The sequence below is a fragment of the Phocoena sinus genome, chromosome 6, assembly GCF_008692025.1.
Source record: "Phocoena sinus isolate mPhoSin1 chromosome 6, mPhoSin1.pri, whole genome shotgun sequence".
Taxonomy (NCBI): Eukaryota; Metazoa; Chordata; class Mammalia; order Artiodactyla; family Phocoenidae; genus Phocoena; species Phocoena sinus.
The window spans coordinates 51,769,543-51,785,376 of NC_045768.1; the positions used below are offsets into that span (position 1 = coordinate 51,769,543).

Sequence of the window (15,834 nt, forward strand, 5' to 3'; positions counted from 1 at the left end):
GATTTACAATATCGAGTTAGTTTCAGGTGTACAGCAATTCAGTTATACCTACACATATATATGTATATATATATTATATATATACCTATAAGAGAAAATAATCTGAAATGTATATATACATAATATATATTATATATAATGTATATTATATATATAGTAGTGTTTATATGTTAATCCCAGCCTCCTAATTTATCCCTCCCCCCACCCCCCTATCCTCTTTGGTAACCATAAGTTTGTTTTCTAGGTCTGTGAGTCTCTTTCTGTTTTGGAAATAAGTTCATTTGTATCTTTTTTTTTTTAGATTCCACATATAAGCGGTATCATGATATTTATCTTTGTCTGGCTTACTTCACTTAGTATGATAATCTCTAGGTCCATCCATGTTGCTTCAAATCGCATTATTTCATTCTTTTTTATGGCTGAGTAGTATTCCATTCCATACATACATATATATAAATATATATATATATATATATATATATAATATATATACCCCACATTTTTATCCATTCATCTGTTGATGGACATTTAGGTTGCTTCCATGTCTTGGCTATTGTAAATAGTGCTGCATTGAACATTGGGGTACATGTATCTTTTTTTTTTTTTTTTTTTTTGCAGTACAGGGGCCTCTCACTGTTGTGGCCTCTCCCGTTGTGGAGCACAGGCTCCGGATGCACAGGCTCAGCGGCCATGGCTCATGGGCCCAGCCACTCCGGCATGTGGGATCCTCCCGGACCAGGGCACGAACCCACACCCCCTGCATTGGCAGGTGGACTCTCAACCACTGCGCCACCAGGGAAGACCGCATGTATCTTTTTGAAGTATGGTTTTCTCCAGATACTTGCCCAGGAGTGGGATTGCAGGATCATATGATAGCTCTCTTTTTAGATTTTTAAAGAACTTCCATGGTGTTCTCTACAGTGGCTATACCAATTTACATTCCTACCAACAGTATAGGAGGGTTCCTTTTTCGCCACGCCCCTTCCAGCATTTGTTATTTGTAAATTTTTGATGATGGCCATTCTGACCGGGGTGAGGTGATACCTCATTGTAGTTTTGATTTGCATTTCCCTAATAATTAGCGACTTGGAGCATCTTTTCATAGGCCTGTTGGCCATCTGTATGTCTTCTTTGGAGAAGTGTCTATTTAGATCTTCTGCCCATTTTTTGATCGGGTTGTTTGTGTTTTTTTGATGTTGAGTTGTATGAGCTGTTTGTATATTTTGGAGATAATTCCCTTGTCAGTTGTATTGTTTGCAAAGATTTTCTTCCATTCTGTAGGTTGTCTTTCTGTTTTGTAGGGCAGCTTTTCTCTTTGTTTCCTTGCACTGGATAAAGAATAGGAGAAGCCAAACTGATGTTTTTGGCATTGTGGCTTTGAAAGATTTCAAGGTCCCTTGAGTTAACCTGTTTTCAGCAAAAGAAGTAGAGGATAGTCCCAAGACAGCAAAGAGCAGAGAGAGCTTGGTCAACAATTGGATCTAATAATGACCAAATTCTACAAGTTAACCTCTAACTTTCTGGAGCTGCTCAATCCCAGCAGTTTAAAAATAAGTTGAGGGGCTGTTGCTGAATCAGTGGAAAGAATTTTAAATTTCTAAAATAATTTTTAATCAAGAGAAGCCATCTGAAGTGGCTTTGGAAAGAAAATTGTTGATGAATACCAAATGTCCTGCTCAATGTTGTGATGCATATGACTGAAGAGAAGCATTTTTGCCTGTATTTGGGGAAAGATGAAATTATACTAAATGAACTGCACTTACACTGGACCTGTAGTTACTGGAGAAACTTTCAAAATAACTTTGCTTTAACAAGGGATTCCTATTTCAGTTACGGGTGAGCTTCTCAAAACTCATTAGATAATATAATTCTTAGGATTTTTCTCTAGCTAATATGACACTTAATTTACCATATATAAAACATATGAGGCTGTTTATCAGTTTTTGATCATTACTCTTATCTGGTTGAGCCTCTGTGTATCACTGATCCTGCAGGTAGATCTTCCCTTCCAAGAGAAAACACTATTATTTTCTTATATTCATTTCTTAAAAATCATACAGATTTAACAAAGCATGTCACCTGGCATTCTTGCCAGTAAGAACTATGATGATCCTTGGGAAATGCAGCTTCTTAAAAAAATTCGTAAGCAAAGTCATTTAATGTCTCTGGGAGCCGGCTTGTGGCCTGCAAAAAGGGACGTTGGACTAAATTCTTTGATGTTTCCTTCCTGCTCTGTACTGTGTGGAAAGTGCATTCAGTACGGGCAGAACACTGTATGCCCGTGGTGATGATGTTTGAATATAGGGGGTCAGCAAACCCTTTGGAAGCCGTGTGCAAAATTGTTGGCCGGTGTTGGGGGATGTGTGGGATAAGTCAGTGGTGCCCATGTGTTGGGATGTAGGAGAGGAGTGTGGTGACAGCTGACTTGCTTATCCATTCTGGCAGGGCTGCTACCATTGTGATCTACACAGACCCTTTCATCTGGCTACTTCAAAGCATTTTTACAAACTGTAGCTCATTATTTCTTCAAGCACAGCATAAAGAAAGGTTGACTGGTGTCTTTTCAATTAACTCAAAGATGAAGAAACTGAACTATATAGAACTAAAAGGTATTCTCCCAGAAGAATACTGCATTGCAGAGGGGCAAGATAGAGAAAGTGTTCATCCCAGCTTCGTAACTGACAAAAAAGGAAAAAATCTTAGTGCTTATTTTTGGAGACTGTGTACATTATGGCACCCTCATAATATGGAAGATCATGCAGCCATTATACTCCCCTCTCTGCATGCAGCCTCTCTCATGCAGAGAGGGGAGTATACCCCACACAGATCCCCGCATCCCAACCGTGAACTGCCTTCTGCCATTGTTTCTACGTCCATGGCCTCTCCTGACAGTATCTGAGGTTCAACTCTATCTGCCTGCCTTGAGACTGGGGTCCCTCAGTGTGACAGAGAAAGATTTGGAAAGCAGCACTGAGACATCCATGTTGTAGAGTCAGAACAGCGCTGAACTGGACGCTGTGCCCAACTGGTGGCTAATTCACGGAGTGAACTGTTACTTCACCTCTCAGGGCCTCAGTTTCTCATCTGTATGACCATCAGATGCAGGTCCACTAGGCCATTCATTGGGACTTGTCCAGGGTTGTGGTTATGAGTGTTGTCACTCTTGATATTGTTGTAGCAAGGAAGATCCATGGGGTAAATTCACGGATTTATGCAAATACTGGTCCAGAAAGACCATTTGCGTACACGCACGCACATACACACATGCACACACACAGGATGGAGGATCATTCTGGTTATGACAATGCAGAGGTTAGAGTTGGTCAGCCTAGTCTTTCTCTTTTGGTTTTTCAGTTCCTGACTGCCCCAGACTTCATAAATCAGACTAAAATTTTCCTTCTCCTCCCTCGTACTTGAGTATTGACTTTTTACCCTTTTCCAATGGAACAAACCTTACATATGCGTATGGACCCCGTAGGTGGCACTGACTACATCTATTAAAGACAGGAAATTTGCCAGGTATAGTTGTATAGATCCATAATGCAAAATTCACATGCATAGCTCAGTGGTTCTCAGATGGGGGTGACTTTGCCCCACCTGGGGACATCTGGCAATATCTGGAGGCATTTTTAGTTGTCACAACTGAGTAAGGGGGAGATACTACTAACATCTAGTGGGTAGAGGCCAGGGATGCTGCTGAACAGCCTACAGTGCACAGGATGGCCCCTCAACAAAGAATTGTCCAGTCCAAAATGTCTATAGTGCTGAGGCTGAAACCCTGGTATCAATTAATATGCAAATCCTTGTAAAGTATTATGAGAGCCTATATTCACAGAGGGAAAATCTGGTCACCTGGCCCTCCTTCTTGGTCACTGCTCTCCTGGTGTCTAGGTCACACAAAGGCTGTTTTGTCCTCTTGAAGCCTTTGGGGAGAATGTGTTACCTAGGAGTTAGAATAGTGGACCAAGGGTGAGGAAGACAAGACATTTTCCCAGAGAACATGACACAGTTGAGTCAGCCTTTGGTGTACTGTTGACACTCAACTGTTAATAAGATCCAGAGAATTAAGGCAAGCTTGCCTCTGAGAGATGTCATGAATAACATAGTCTGAAAAGGCCATTCTTATTCTTTTATTTAATGGCAGTCTTATATGAGGGGATATAACTTAGATAAGGCTAAGAGCATGGCTCTGGAACCAGAGTGCTTGACTTTAATTCTTGATTGCCATTCACTAACTGTATGTCATTGTTTCCCTCATTTGTGATGTGGGGGTGATGCCATCAAAATAGTATCTACCTATAGAATAATTATGAGAATTAAACTAATAAATATGAAGTATTTGAAACATTGCCCAACTTAGGATAAGTACCTTATAAATATTAGTATCACTATTGTTTCTTTAAGTCAGGAATATGATTCAAACTCTATACATTCATTCTTTTATTCAACAAGTATGTTTTTTTTTAGCACCTACTATGTCCCAGGCACTGTTCTAGCTGCTGAAGATACATCAGTGAATCAAAAACATCAGATAAAAATCCCTGCCTTCATGGAGCTTACCTTTTAGTGGATTATAGTAGTAATAATGCAAACAGAAAGAAAAAATATACAAAATTATAGTCAGCCTGGTACTTGTCCTATAGTTTTTGAATGGATGGATATATTATTCATAGTTTCGTATTATGTTACGTAGCTAATTGGGCTTGGAAGTTTGAACTGTCATCTTATGTAAGGAAAGAAAGTTAGGGACTTCCCTGGTGGTCCAGTGGTAAAGAATCCGCCTTCCAATGCAGGGGACGCAGGTTCGATCCCCGGTCGGGGAACTAAGATCCCACATGACGTGGGACACAGCCCGCGTGACACAACTACTGAGCCCGTGCGCCTCAACTAGAGATAGAAAATCTGCACGCCACAACTAGAGAGAAGCCCGTGCGCCACGACAAAGAGCTGGCACGTCACAACAGAAGATCCTGCATGCCACAACTAAGACCCAAGGCAGCCGAAAAAAGAAAGTTAAACCAATACAGAAAGTCATGCCAATAAAAAATGGAAACTACTGGGACTTCCGTGGTGGTCCACTGGTTAAGACTCTGCGCTCCCACTGCAGGGGGCGCAGGTTCAATCCCTGGTCGGGGAACTAAGATCCTGCATGCCGCACAGCGTGGCCAAACTAAGATTAAAAAAAAAAAATTGAACTACTACATAACATTAGAAAGGAGAAAGAGGAGAACTGAAATTAGGCCACTGTCTATGGCCATGAGTTTTGTTTAAAATGAACTGAACATTTTGCCTTCTCATCTTTGTATCAGACATATAGTTACCGCTAGGCAGATTTGCACATTCCAAGACATTCCAAGACTTTCTCAGCTGCAGCAGGCACCTCCGTCTGTGTAGCAAAACAGAGAACAATGTTGGTTATTATCAGATCACTGCAGCTGAAGAGGAAGAATCAACAGTAACTCACTCTCCAAAAGTAATTCGCTTCTGAAAGGAAAAACTCAGAGAACAGTCATCTCATGAGTGCAGGCTTTAGCATTCCCTGAAGAACTTGGTTAAAAGAAACTCTAGACCTTACTGATTGGTTCCTCATCTTTTGTTTTCCAGAAACCTTCTCTATGTCTACCCACAGAGGCTGAACTTTGCTAACAAACTAGCGTCTGCCCGGAACATCACAATCAAGATCCAGTTTATGTGTGGAGAGGATGCCAGCAATGCTATGCCGGTAATGAGGGAGATAAACATTTGCCTCGAACCAGGGTGGGCTGAACTTCCCTTGCTGGTTCACACAGACAAAATCAAGGGCTGATCAGCGTAGAGTGCGTGTTGATTCAGGCCAGTACCACTGATCATGTGCAGGGGCCTCTGTGGCTGGTCCAGTATTGCTCCCAGGATGCTGATGGGGAAGCAGGGTCAGCCTAAAGCGAGAGTCTCTTTCCCAACTTATTCCACAGTGAGCTGGGAGATTTAGAAATGCAGATCATTTTAGAAGACTGAAAAATATCATGAATTCTTTCCGTGCCACCCTAACAGCATAAGAAGTAGAAAGACAGGCCCAAGGTGTCAGCCATGTTTGCTGTACTTTCAGATGTGCACTGCGGTACACGTCTACCTAAGCCTCAGTCCACATCTAAAGATAAATATAATAGAAAGTACTGCCTAGTCATAATAAACATACACCATCTCAACACCTTCTAGGAATGGATCTTCATCCTGAGGTAAAATGTAAATCAAATAATAAATACAATGCAGTGTTCCCTAAGGAACCCAAGATGCCAGAATTTGTACTTTTTTAACCATCTGCCAACAAACAAGATGGTGGTTAGCTATTACTATTTTATTTAAGGTGTAGAATTCAGTTAATACACCTTTCTACTGAAGTCACTTTTTTCCGGTGCTTCCATTCTTCAAATATCCACTTTTTTTAAAAAAAACATCTTTTTAATGTCCCACCTACCTTCCCAATGCAAGGCATCCTTTTGCAATTGTTGTGGGAAAGAAATCCTAGAGGAAGACTCCCCTGGTTCTCCCCACTCTCGCCCCTGGCAAATCCATCAGGGCTGCCAGGTACAGCTGTGGTAGCCAAGGTCCCCAGCCGGGGATGAGTGGGGGCCAGACTCCAGCCTGTTCACCACTCACCAAGCCTGGGACCTTGCATGGGCATTAGTGCATCTAGTAGGAAGGGCTCTTTTTTAATTTACCCAAAGGTGAGTCCACGTGTGAAGTCATGTGCCTTTAGGGCTGACCCAGGCCCAAAGAGGTGTCTTTTTCTAAACACCATAAATGTGTGGCCAGTGATGGTCCTGGTGACCCAAGTGACCAGGCAAAAGAGCCTCGACCAGGGATCTCTCACGGAGGGCAAAACTCTGTAATATTGCCCTGTAGTATAGACCTCCAGGGGAAGAGGCAGATCGAGAGAGCACTGGTTTTCTAGTCTCACAAGCCTGTGGCCCTTGGTCACTGATGTAGCCACTGGAGTCTCCGTTTATCCTTCATAGCCAGTTCTTCTGCATCAGTTGGGCCGCTTGTAGAACTCAGCACTCTTAATTTACAAAATGCAGCTCTATGAGACCAGAACCTCCTACTGGGCTGATGATCGTTTATTTGATTTAACCAAATATCACAGTTAATTTGGCCCTTTCTATACTGGTGAACAGGTCATCTTTGGAAGATCCAATGGGCCTGAATTTCTGCAGGAAGTTTACACAGCTGTGACATACCACAACAAGTACGTATGTTTCAGAGTTCTAAACATATTATGCCAAGATTGTTTTATGATGTCCTGGCTTTTCTGAATCCCCTAGGTGATTCCTTCTACCAGTATTTATAATTCAGGGACTAAGGGACAGAGGAAATCCATGCCAGTTCCCTGTTTCTATGCTGGAGAACCACAATTTTTGCCATTAACTGTGTTTGGGAGAAGAACATATCTTCAAGAACCTAATATTGTTTTGAGTTTTCTGGAGCCTTCTACTCTTGTGTGATATAGAGAGGTCTTATGGTGTTCCATAAAGAAATAAATTTCTTGCCTTGCTTTGAGGTACTGGAGGGGCCAGAAACAAAATCCAGCCCTCCTTGGTCTGTCTCCTTGTCTTCTATCCGTACCTGCACCACTACCTACTTTAAGAAGATTTAAGTTGACCAAAGGAGAAATGAAACACTCATTTTTATGTGGGCAAATTGAGTCAGAGAATAATGTCTAAACTGTTATTCACATTTCCAGGTAGGACATCTGTATAGGGTCAGACAAACTAGGGTTTGAACCCGGCCTGATAACCTTGGCCCATTTAAGTATTGAATACTTCTCTGAACCCACCCTCCTGGACTGGAATGAGGCTTAAATGAGTAATGTATGTGAAGCCCTTAGTAAACCGCCTGGGACATCATAATTCAGTAAAATCAGATTCCCTTTCCTTCCTGCATCCTTCATTTGTTTCCCCCAAATCCTTTGATGAGTGCCGGCTGTGCACCAGTCCCTGTTCTTGGGGTAGAGATAGAAAAGGAGGTCACAGCAGGACTCCAAACCTCATCCTCTGTCCAAATTAAGTTGTTGGATTTTTCCATTGTGTGCAGGGATTTTTTTTTTTCTGGCAAAGCTTTTCGTTTGTGAGCAGCCTTATATAAGTGAAGTGTATCCAGTGACATAAGCTTGGTCTCAGGACTTTTAGCTTAGGAGGAGACTGATGTAAAATGAAAAGTAAAACACCAAGCAGGCGAATTCTGAGGGGCAAAGGGTCCGTGGTGTTACAATTTATAGTCAGGGAAGCCATCACTCTTGCTAAAAGTTATTTGTGTATAATGTGCTTTTGAAACAGGTCTCCTGACTTCTATGAAGAAGTGAAAATTAAGCTCCCTGCTAAGCTAACAGTAAATCACCACCTCCTGTTCACCTTCTACCATATCAGCTGTCAGCAGAAGCAAGGAAACTCCGTAGAAAGTCTCCTGGGATATTCAGTGAGTTGTTTTCAACTTGCAGATTCACTCTGCAGTTGTTGGTGCCTCCAAGGTTCCTGCAGAGATAAACAACTAAATTCTATTCACTTGCTTTTTTCCTGTCAGGAGTAGCAAAATGTGCCAAACCAGATTGCAGCAAAGAGCAGAGATGACTTGACTTAGCAAATGACTATTTCAGGAATGAAAGGTAGTGGGTGAGAGATAGTGAAAGAATACTCGCATTACAATGTCCATTATTTCCAAATTTTATATATATGCTTCACATATAAAAATAGCTCTTTTTTCCCCAAAGGGAAAAAGTTATTTCTTTAAAATATATAAAAGGTAAAATAAATATTGATGTTTTCCAGATATACACACACATTGGCTATAAAGAAAAATGCTACTACTTTGGCTCCGAAAACAGTGAATCATCGATATTACCATCTCAGGAGCTCTCAGGGAATTTAAAATCTAAAGAACTTGACAGAAATTACTGCCCCAAAGAGCTCTGGTCAATATCTAATCATCATTTAGTTGCATTTGATTATTGTGAGCTAGATAAATTGCCAGAATTATATGCGGTAATAAATCCCATTTTATTCTTTACATCATCTATTTCAGTGGCTGCCAATTCTCTTAAATGAACGTCTTCAAACTGGCTCCTACTGTCTCCCAGTTGCCTTGGAGAAGCTGCCACCCAACTACTCTATGCATTCTGCAGAGGTAACCAGCAAGCTGGCCATCACCTGTTTCCGGTCCAGCCATGGTCTTGGACCACCTTTCCAGAGCCACTTCCCATTCCTTTATACATGACTAAGGATGCTCAGCGTGTTTTGGGGAGCAGTCATCTGTCAGCACAGGGTGTTTTCTGAGAGCACGTTGTTCTGATAGGATGGGAGAAATAACTGGTTTTAAGACCTCATTAATTTAGATTGTCACCAATTCAGAATGTTGGGTCAATACAACCCATACCCAGGCAGCATTACCTTGTATTATCTATAACAAAGGGGTTTACAGAATGGGGTATTTTAAAAAGGAAGGCAGGGCTTCCCTGGTGGCGCAGTGGTTGAGAGTCCGCCTGCTGATGCAGGGGACACGGGTTCGTGCCCTGGTCTGGGAAGATCCCATGTGCCGCGGAGCGGCTGGGCCCGTGAGCCATGGCCGCTGAGCCTGCGCGTCCGGAGCCTGTGCTCCGTAACAGAAGAGGCCACAACAGTGAGAGGCCCGCGTACCCCCCCACAAAAAAAGGCAAATAGAGCTCACCTGTGATAACAACTGCTCTCAGCTCCCATCCTTACAAAAGGTTCCCATGCCAGATTCCATTGGTTTCCCCTCTGGGTTAGTTGTCACAGTCCCCAGGTGGATATTGGGGCTTTTATTCCTCTAAAGAGCCCAATGTCAATATTCTTTCTCTCCTCACGTTCCCTGTCCCGCCTTTTTCCCCATACATTCTGCTGCAATCCACTAGTTTAAAGGGAGCCCAGTGAACCCTCTGTTCTGATTGCACCAGCACCAGCTCTCATGCTTCTCAGTCTGGTTGGTGTAGGTTTATATCAATAAGATTTATTTTGAAGCAAATACCAGACATCATATCATTTCATTTATAAATAGTTCAGTATTTTATCTTAAAAGATAAGGGCTCCTTTTTTAACCATCACGATACCATTGTCATACCTTAAAAATTAATAATAGTTCCTTAATATCTTCATATATCCAGTGATCAAATTTCCAATTATATCATTAATGTCTTTTTTTTTTTACAGTTGTTTGTTGCATGTGAGGATCCAAATAAGCTCTATACATTGCTATTGCTTGACATGTCTTTTAAGGCTCTTAATCTGTAGGTCCCCCTTCATCTCTTTTGTTTTGCTTGCATATTTCAAGTTGAATTTCCCAGGAATTTGAATTTTGTTCCAACTTTTATAGTCAACTTTCTTTCCTACTCTGACTACCCACCCCCACTGCCCCAGGCTATTCCATTTTCTATTTCCTTTTTTTTTTTCCCCTGGAGAGAGAAGCTTCCTTTGCCCTGGGCCACAGGCATATGCCTGAATTTAGATCAAAACTATTCTCCTCAAAACCACCTAAGTGGTTTTGTGAGTATGTTCACAGATACTCCCTGTTTTATGATTTGGACACACAGCCCCTTGCTGAAGCCCGCAAAACTACCTTTTCAACATCAAGCTGCACATTCTAATTTCCTAGAACACCCAGTAAACAAACCTGGCTTTGGAGACAAATACATCTTGATCCAAAATCCAGATTCTGCCATGCCCTTGCTGTGTGAACATGGGTGAATTGCTTACCCTCTCTGAGTCTCAAAGAGGAAACCTAGCCCAGACCTGCCTACAAGGTAGCTGTGAACATTGAATGAGATAATACATATCAAGCAACAAACTCGATGCTTAAGTAAATATTAGTTCCTTTTTCCTACTTGCCTTAAGCTATCTTTATCAATATGCCCTCAGCTTCTCCTAATATGCTTTAGGCCTACCCTGTCCAATATAGTTGCCACTAGCCACATGAGGCTATTTAAAATGTGGCTAGTCCAAACTGAGATGTGCTGTCAGTATAAAACACAAACTGGGTTTCAAAGACTTAGTAGCAGGAAAAAAAAATGTAAAATATCTTATTCATAATTTTCTGTATTGATTACATGTTGAAATAATAATCTTTAGGCTATATTGGGTTCAATGAAACATAGTATTAAAATTATTATCACATTAAAAAAATTTTAATGTGGCTACTAGAAAATTTTAAATGACATAGATGGCTCACATTATATTTTTAGTGGTCAGTGTTGCTTTAGATTACTGCAAACTCCAGTGACCGCACAGGTCGGACTCATTAATAATGAGTGCAAGGTCCTGGTGGAATTTGTTCACACTGGAGACTGTCTTCCCACCCAAGGTCATAGCTACTCCTCTGCTCTGCACATTGGTGCCATGCTGGGATGCAAGATCAACGTCTTCATATCTTCAGATTCTCAAAAGACGATAGAAAAGCAGGCTTTCATGTGAAATTTTCTGACATTCTAATGTTTGGCAACTAATTCGACAGTTTCTAACACTGGGCCAAACAGCACTTGTCTGTGGGCTGGATCCAGCTTTGTGCCCCAGTTTGTAACTCTGTCTGAGATAGTTCCAAAGGTCCCCACCCCGTGCACACATCCTACCCTTGCAAGTACAGTATGTTTCCTTCCATTAAAATGCAAGAGACACAATACCCACACTCACATGGCCAAGTCTGCCAAGGCCCTCCTTACTCAACACTGTAGGATGACAATTCCCTTGAGATTTTAAGGCAAGAAGTGGTCTCTGAGGACTACAGGGCTATTGATATATAAATATTATAAAAGTCATTTTGAGTAATTAAAGCAGGAGCCTAGAAGGACTGCTACTTGGAAACATTTTGTTAAAAGGGAACAAAACTGTAGTCTCTCAAAAGCATTAAAATTTCATGTCTTCTAAAGATATTCTACACTTTGTCCTGACATTCCTGATTAATGGAGAAATCATTAGGATATGACTTTATTTTAATTCCTAGAATCAAGGATTACCAGTGCTGGATGGAAGCTTAAATTAGATAGATAACTCGATTCAAACCCCTTCTTTCAGCATGAGAAAATGAAGGCCCAGAAAGTTTCATTGACCTGTCGAAGTGAAAATAATTAATTTGGTGTAAAACTGAACTTGAACCCAGGGCTCCTAACTCTAAGGCCAGTTATATTAGTTTTCCAGGGAGATTTATATTTGTATAACCCTGACATCTACTGTCAAGTTGCTTTACTCTGCTTGTTAGTACTGAGAAAAGGGAATTGAATTGCTAATTTGTTTTCTTTTAACACAGAAAGTCCCTTTGCAGAATCCTCCCATTAAATGGGCTGAAGGACATAAGGGAGTATTCAATATTGAAGTGCAAGCTGTTTCTTCTGTTCACACCCAGGTAAGGAGTATCCAGGTCAAGTTTAAATCAGAACAGCAGGCTAATAATGAAGATGGGGTGCAGCAGAGAAACTTCTAAGGACAGTTCAATAAAAGATCAGTGAAGATCTTTGTGCCTGGATAAAACAACACCAAAAAACCCTTTCAGTTCTGTGTGGGAAATTGCAAGCCTGTTAGGTTTTATTTGTTGGTTTCATAGAAAGACCTTATAAAAATGTTGAAGCAGCTTGGCACCTGCACTGTTGGTTGAGAAGTTTCGTGGGGAGACTTCATTTAAACATTTTCCTGCTGTTGCTATCTCATTTCCCTCTGTAATTCTGCCATTTCTCTTCCAGATTTTTTGTTGTTGTTGTTCTACTTTCTCTCCTTTTCCTGCCACTGTCTTGAGTTTTGCATCTGCTTAGACCCCTGTCTCGGCAGTGTGTTTGCCTGGTATCCCTGCCTCTGACAGAACATGTCAGAGTCCAAATTATTTTTTCTTCAGCTAATAATTATTGAGAGGTTCTATTTTGTGCACAACACTCTACAAAGAAATTCATAACCTGGTCTGAAACACCCGTGTCTTAGAACTTCTGCTCTGAAACACTGGGTAAGAAGTTTTGCCTAGAAAGAGCTACGTGATTGTGTTTATGAATCCACTGGTGAGCGTTGAGGGGATGAGACCCATGAGGCCTGCCATCTGCCTTCCCAGGACAACCACCTGGAGAAGTTCTTCACGCTCTGCCATTCCCTGGAAAGCCAGGTGACCTTCCCCATCCGCGTGCTGGACCAGAAGATCAGTGAAGCGGCTCTGGAGCACGAGCTGAAGCTCAGCATCATTTGCCTCAACTCCTCCCGCCTGGAGCCCCTTGTGCTCTTCCTGCACCTGGTGCTGGACAAGCTCTTCCAGCTGTTCGTGCAGCCCATGGTCATCGCTGGCCAGACAGGTAGGAGGCCTGGGGGCCTGGGAGGAGGCAGGCAGTGCCTTGTTTTATGAAACACGATTTTCCAGAAGTTCCGGGAGGAGGGCCAATGTGATCTTTCTGTTGAGGATGTGAGTCCAAGGGAAACCAAGTCCACTGCTATTTTTTTTTTTTTTTGGAGATTCCCTGTATGTTTTAAAAAAAGAAACATTAATATAGGATGCTTAAAATTATCTGGGTTTTTTTACATTAATGTGTTGAATGACTGAAGCCAGTCCTTTAAATTCCATTCCTAGTAATTGATGGTTTTCTTTTACCTCGAAGATATTTTTTGTTGACTTGACCAACAAGGGAATCCAACGTTTTAAAGAAATAAGACAACCCATATTCAATGGAAGGAAAGGAACTGTCTAAATTGAAATTCCTTTTTTATTGAGATAAAATGCACATACCATAAAATTCACTAAAGTGTACAATTCAGTGGTTTTTAGTATATTCATGACGTAATGCAACTGTCAGTACTTTCTAATTCCAGACCATTTTTATCAGCCTCAAATGAAACCCCATACTCCTGAACAGTCACCCCATTCTCCCCTCCCCTCAGCACGCAGCAAACACCCATCTTAAATGCTTACTTTTAACAAATGAACACTAAATACGATGTGTAAGACTTCCTTTGGAAATAATGTCATGTAGGGCCTGGGTCCAGTGGTTCTTCCAACTCCTGCAGGGGTAGACTGGCTGCTGTAGGCCATCTTTGTTTGACACTATTTTCAGCTGGGCTTGTATTAGTCTGTGCTCTCCAGCCCAGCAGATATCTTTGGGTACCATCCATGCTGCCAGTACTGTGCTTAGAGTTGTAGGTTTTGCAATAATAATCAAGAGCATATTGAACCTCAGAGGACTTACGATAAAATATAGCAAAGATCAGCAGCACAGGACACAAGTCCTCAAATGGACACAGCTGAATGCTGTTGGGGTGATGGCGAAGACATCCATCTGGGAGGATGAGGAAGGCCCCCAGAAAGAAGACTGCAACTGAGATGGCTTTGAAGTGGGCTTAGAGGGAAAGAGGCCAAAATGGGGACAGAGACTGGCAAAAGCAGAGGACCAGAGTGTCTGGATCAGAAAAAAAGTAGTTCAGAAAAAAGTGTCAAAACCACTTTTCTGGGAGTGTCAGAAAAGAAGGAGATAACACTGTTGGGCCATGGAATATGAGTAAGTTGGTGGGGAGGGAGAAATGAACTTGTAGCCTAGGACACGTGGGGGAGCTTTCAGAGCTAGGGAAGAGCGTGACCTCTGAATCCCTCAGTTTGCAGTGTATCCTGGGATGCATCTGCTGTGGCTCCACAGATAAGGCGTCCTACATTGTCGGCTAACTTTTCACACGTGTAGCTGTTGCCTCTCCAGCTAGATGCCTGTGGAGTGGCCATCTGTACCCTCCCTGGATTTCCTTCTGCGCCCTCCACATATGTGGTGCACTGCTTTGTAGGCCCAGCTATGGAGTGTAGACTTGTTCACTAGACAGAACGTTCATTCACACATTTTGAGCCAATATTTGGGACTCCAGGGTGTTGGGACAGGCAGAATAGGTGGAGGCACTTGGTCTCCAAGCATGTCTTCAGAACTTATCTGTGTCAGGCACCATGGAAGGCATGGTGGGGAGAGAAGAAAGTATGAGAAATGCACTTTGCTTCCAGCCTATCAGAGAGACAGAATTTCCCACTGGAAACAGCCCAAGAACCTTGTGATTTGGTGTCACTTAAGCCCTGTACTGAGTGGTGTCAGAGGCTTCATTGAGGAGGTGGGATGGTGCTTAGCATCGAAAGGTTAGTATGATTTTGTGGGTGGGAGCAAGGAGGGCTTTCTAGGTGAGGACAGCAGCGCGAGCAGAATTGCAGAAGTGAGAAGCAGACGCGTGATGGGGACAGTATAAAGATTGCCTTATTTTAAGGAAGTTGAATTTGAGCAGAAGAGGGTACCAAGTGGGATAAGTAGGGTGGAGCCAGACTGTGGAGGGTTTGGAGCTCCTCAACAAGAGAGTGTACATGGTGAAGCATTGTTTGTACAGGTCCAGGGACTGACATGATACACATACGTCTTTAGATTAATCTGTACACCAAGAATCCATATTGTTCAACAGCCCATCTCAAACCATAGTGTGCGTAAGGATGACCTGGGCATCTGGTTAAAATGCAGATTCTGACTCAGTCGGTCCTGGGCGGGGCCTGAGATTCTGCATTTCTAATAAGATCCTAGGTGATACTGATGATGTCAGGACAGACCCCACTGAGTAGCACCACTTTACAGTGTGGTTTAGAGAGGGGAGGAGGTCTGGACAGGCTCGCATCTTCGTCCTGAAAAACCACAGTGCTGGCAGAAGGAGGAAATGTGAAGTCCTTTGCAGTAAGCAGAGCTGGCATGCTGGAGCTTACTAAAACCACTCACCCTGCCCCAGGGGGTTCAGCCTGGTTCAGCCGGGTCAGTGGTCAGGACTCCTTGTCACTGCCCCAAAGAATGTTCCACCTCAGGCTCATTAAGGACTCACTGCAGGG

General features: G+C 42.3%; 1 protein-coding gene across 4 annotated transcripts in view; it reads left to right on the plus strand.

Moving 5' to 3' along the window:
- Positions 1-15,834, plus strand: part of DOCK8 (dedicator of cytokinesis 8) — a 227,101-nt gene that overhangs the window by 134,027 nt on the left and 77,240 nt on the right. For all 4 annotated transcript variants that reach the window (XM_032636094.1, XM_032636092.1, XM_032636096.1 and 1 more), the window contains 6 exons: positions 5,605-5,722; positions 7,155-7,225; positions 8,313-8,451; positions 9,055-9,156; positions 12,283-12,378; positions 13,069-13,303. In XM_032636094.1, the coding sequence (XP_032491985.1) occupies positions 5,605-5,722; positions 7,155-7,225; positions 8,313-8,451; positions 9,055-9,156; positions 12,283-12,378; positions 13,069-13,303 (761 nt within the window). The remainder of the gene's footprint in view (positions 1-5,604; positions 5,723-7,154; positions 7,226-8,312; positions 8,452-9,054; positions 9,157-12,282; positions 12,379-13,068; positions 13,304-15,834) is intronic.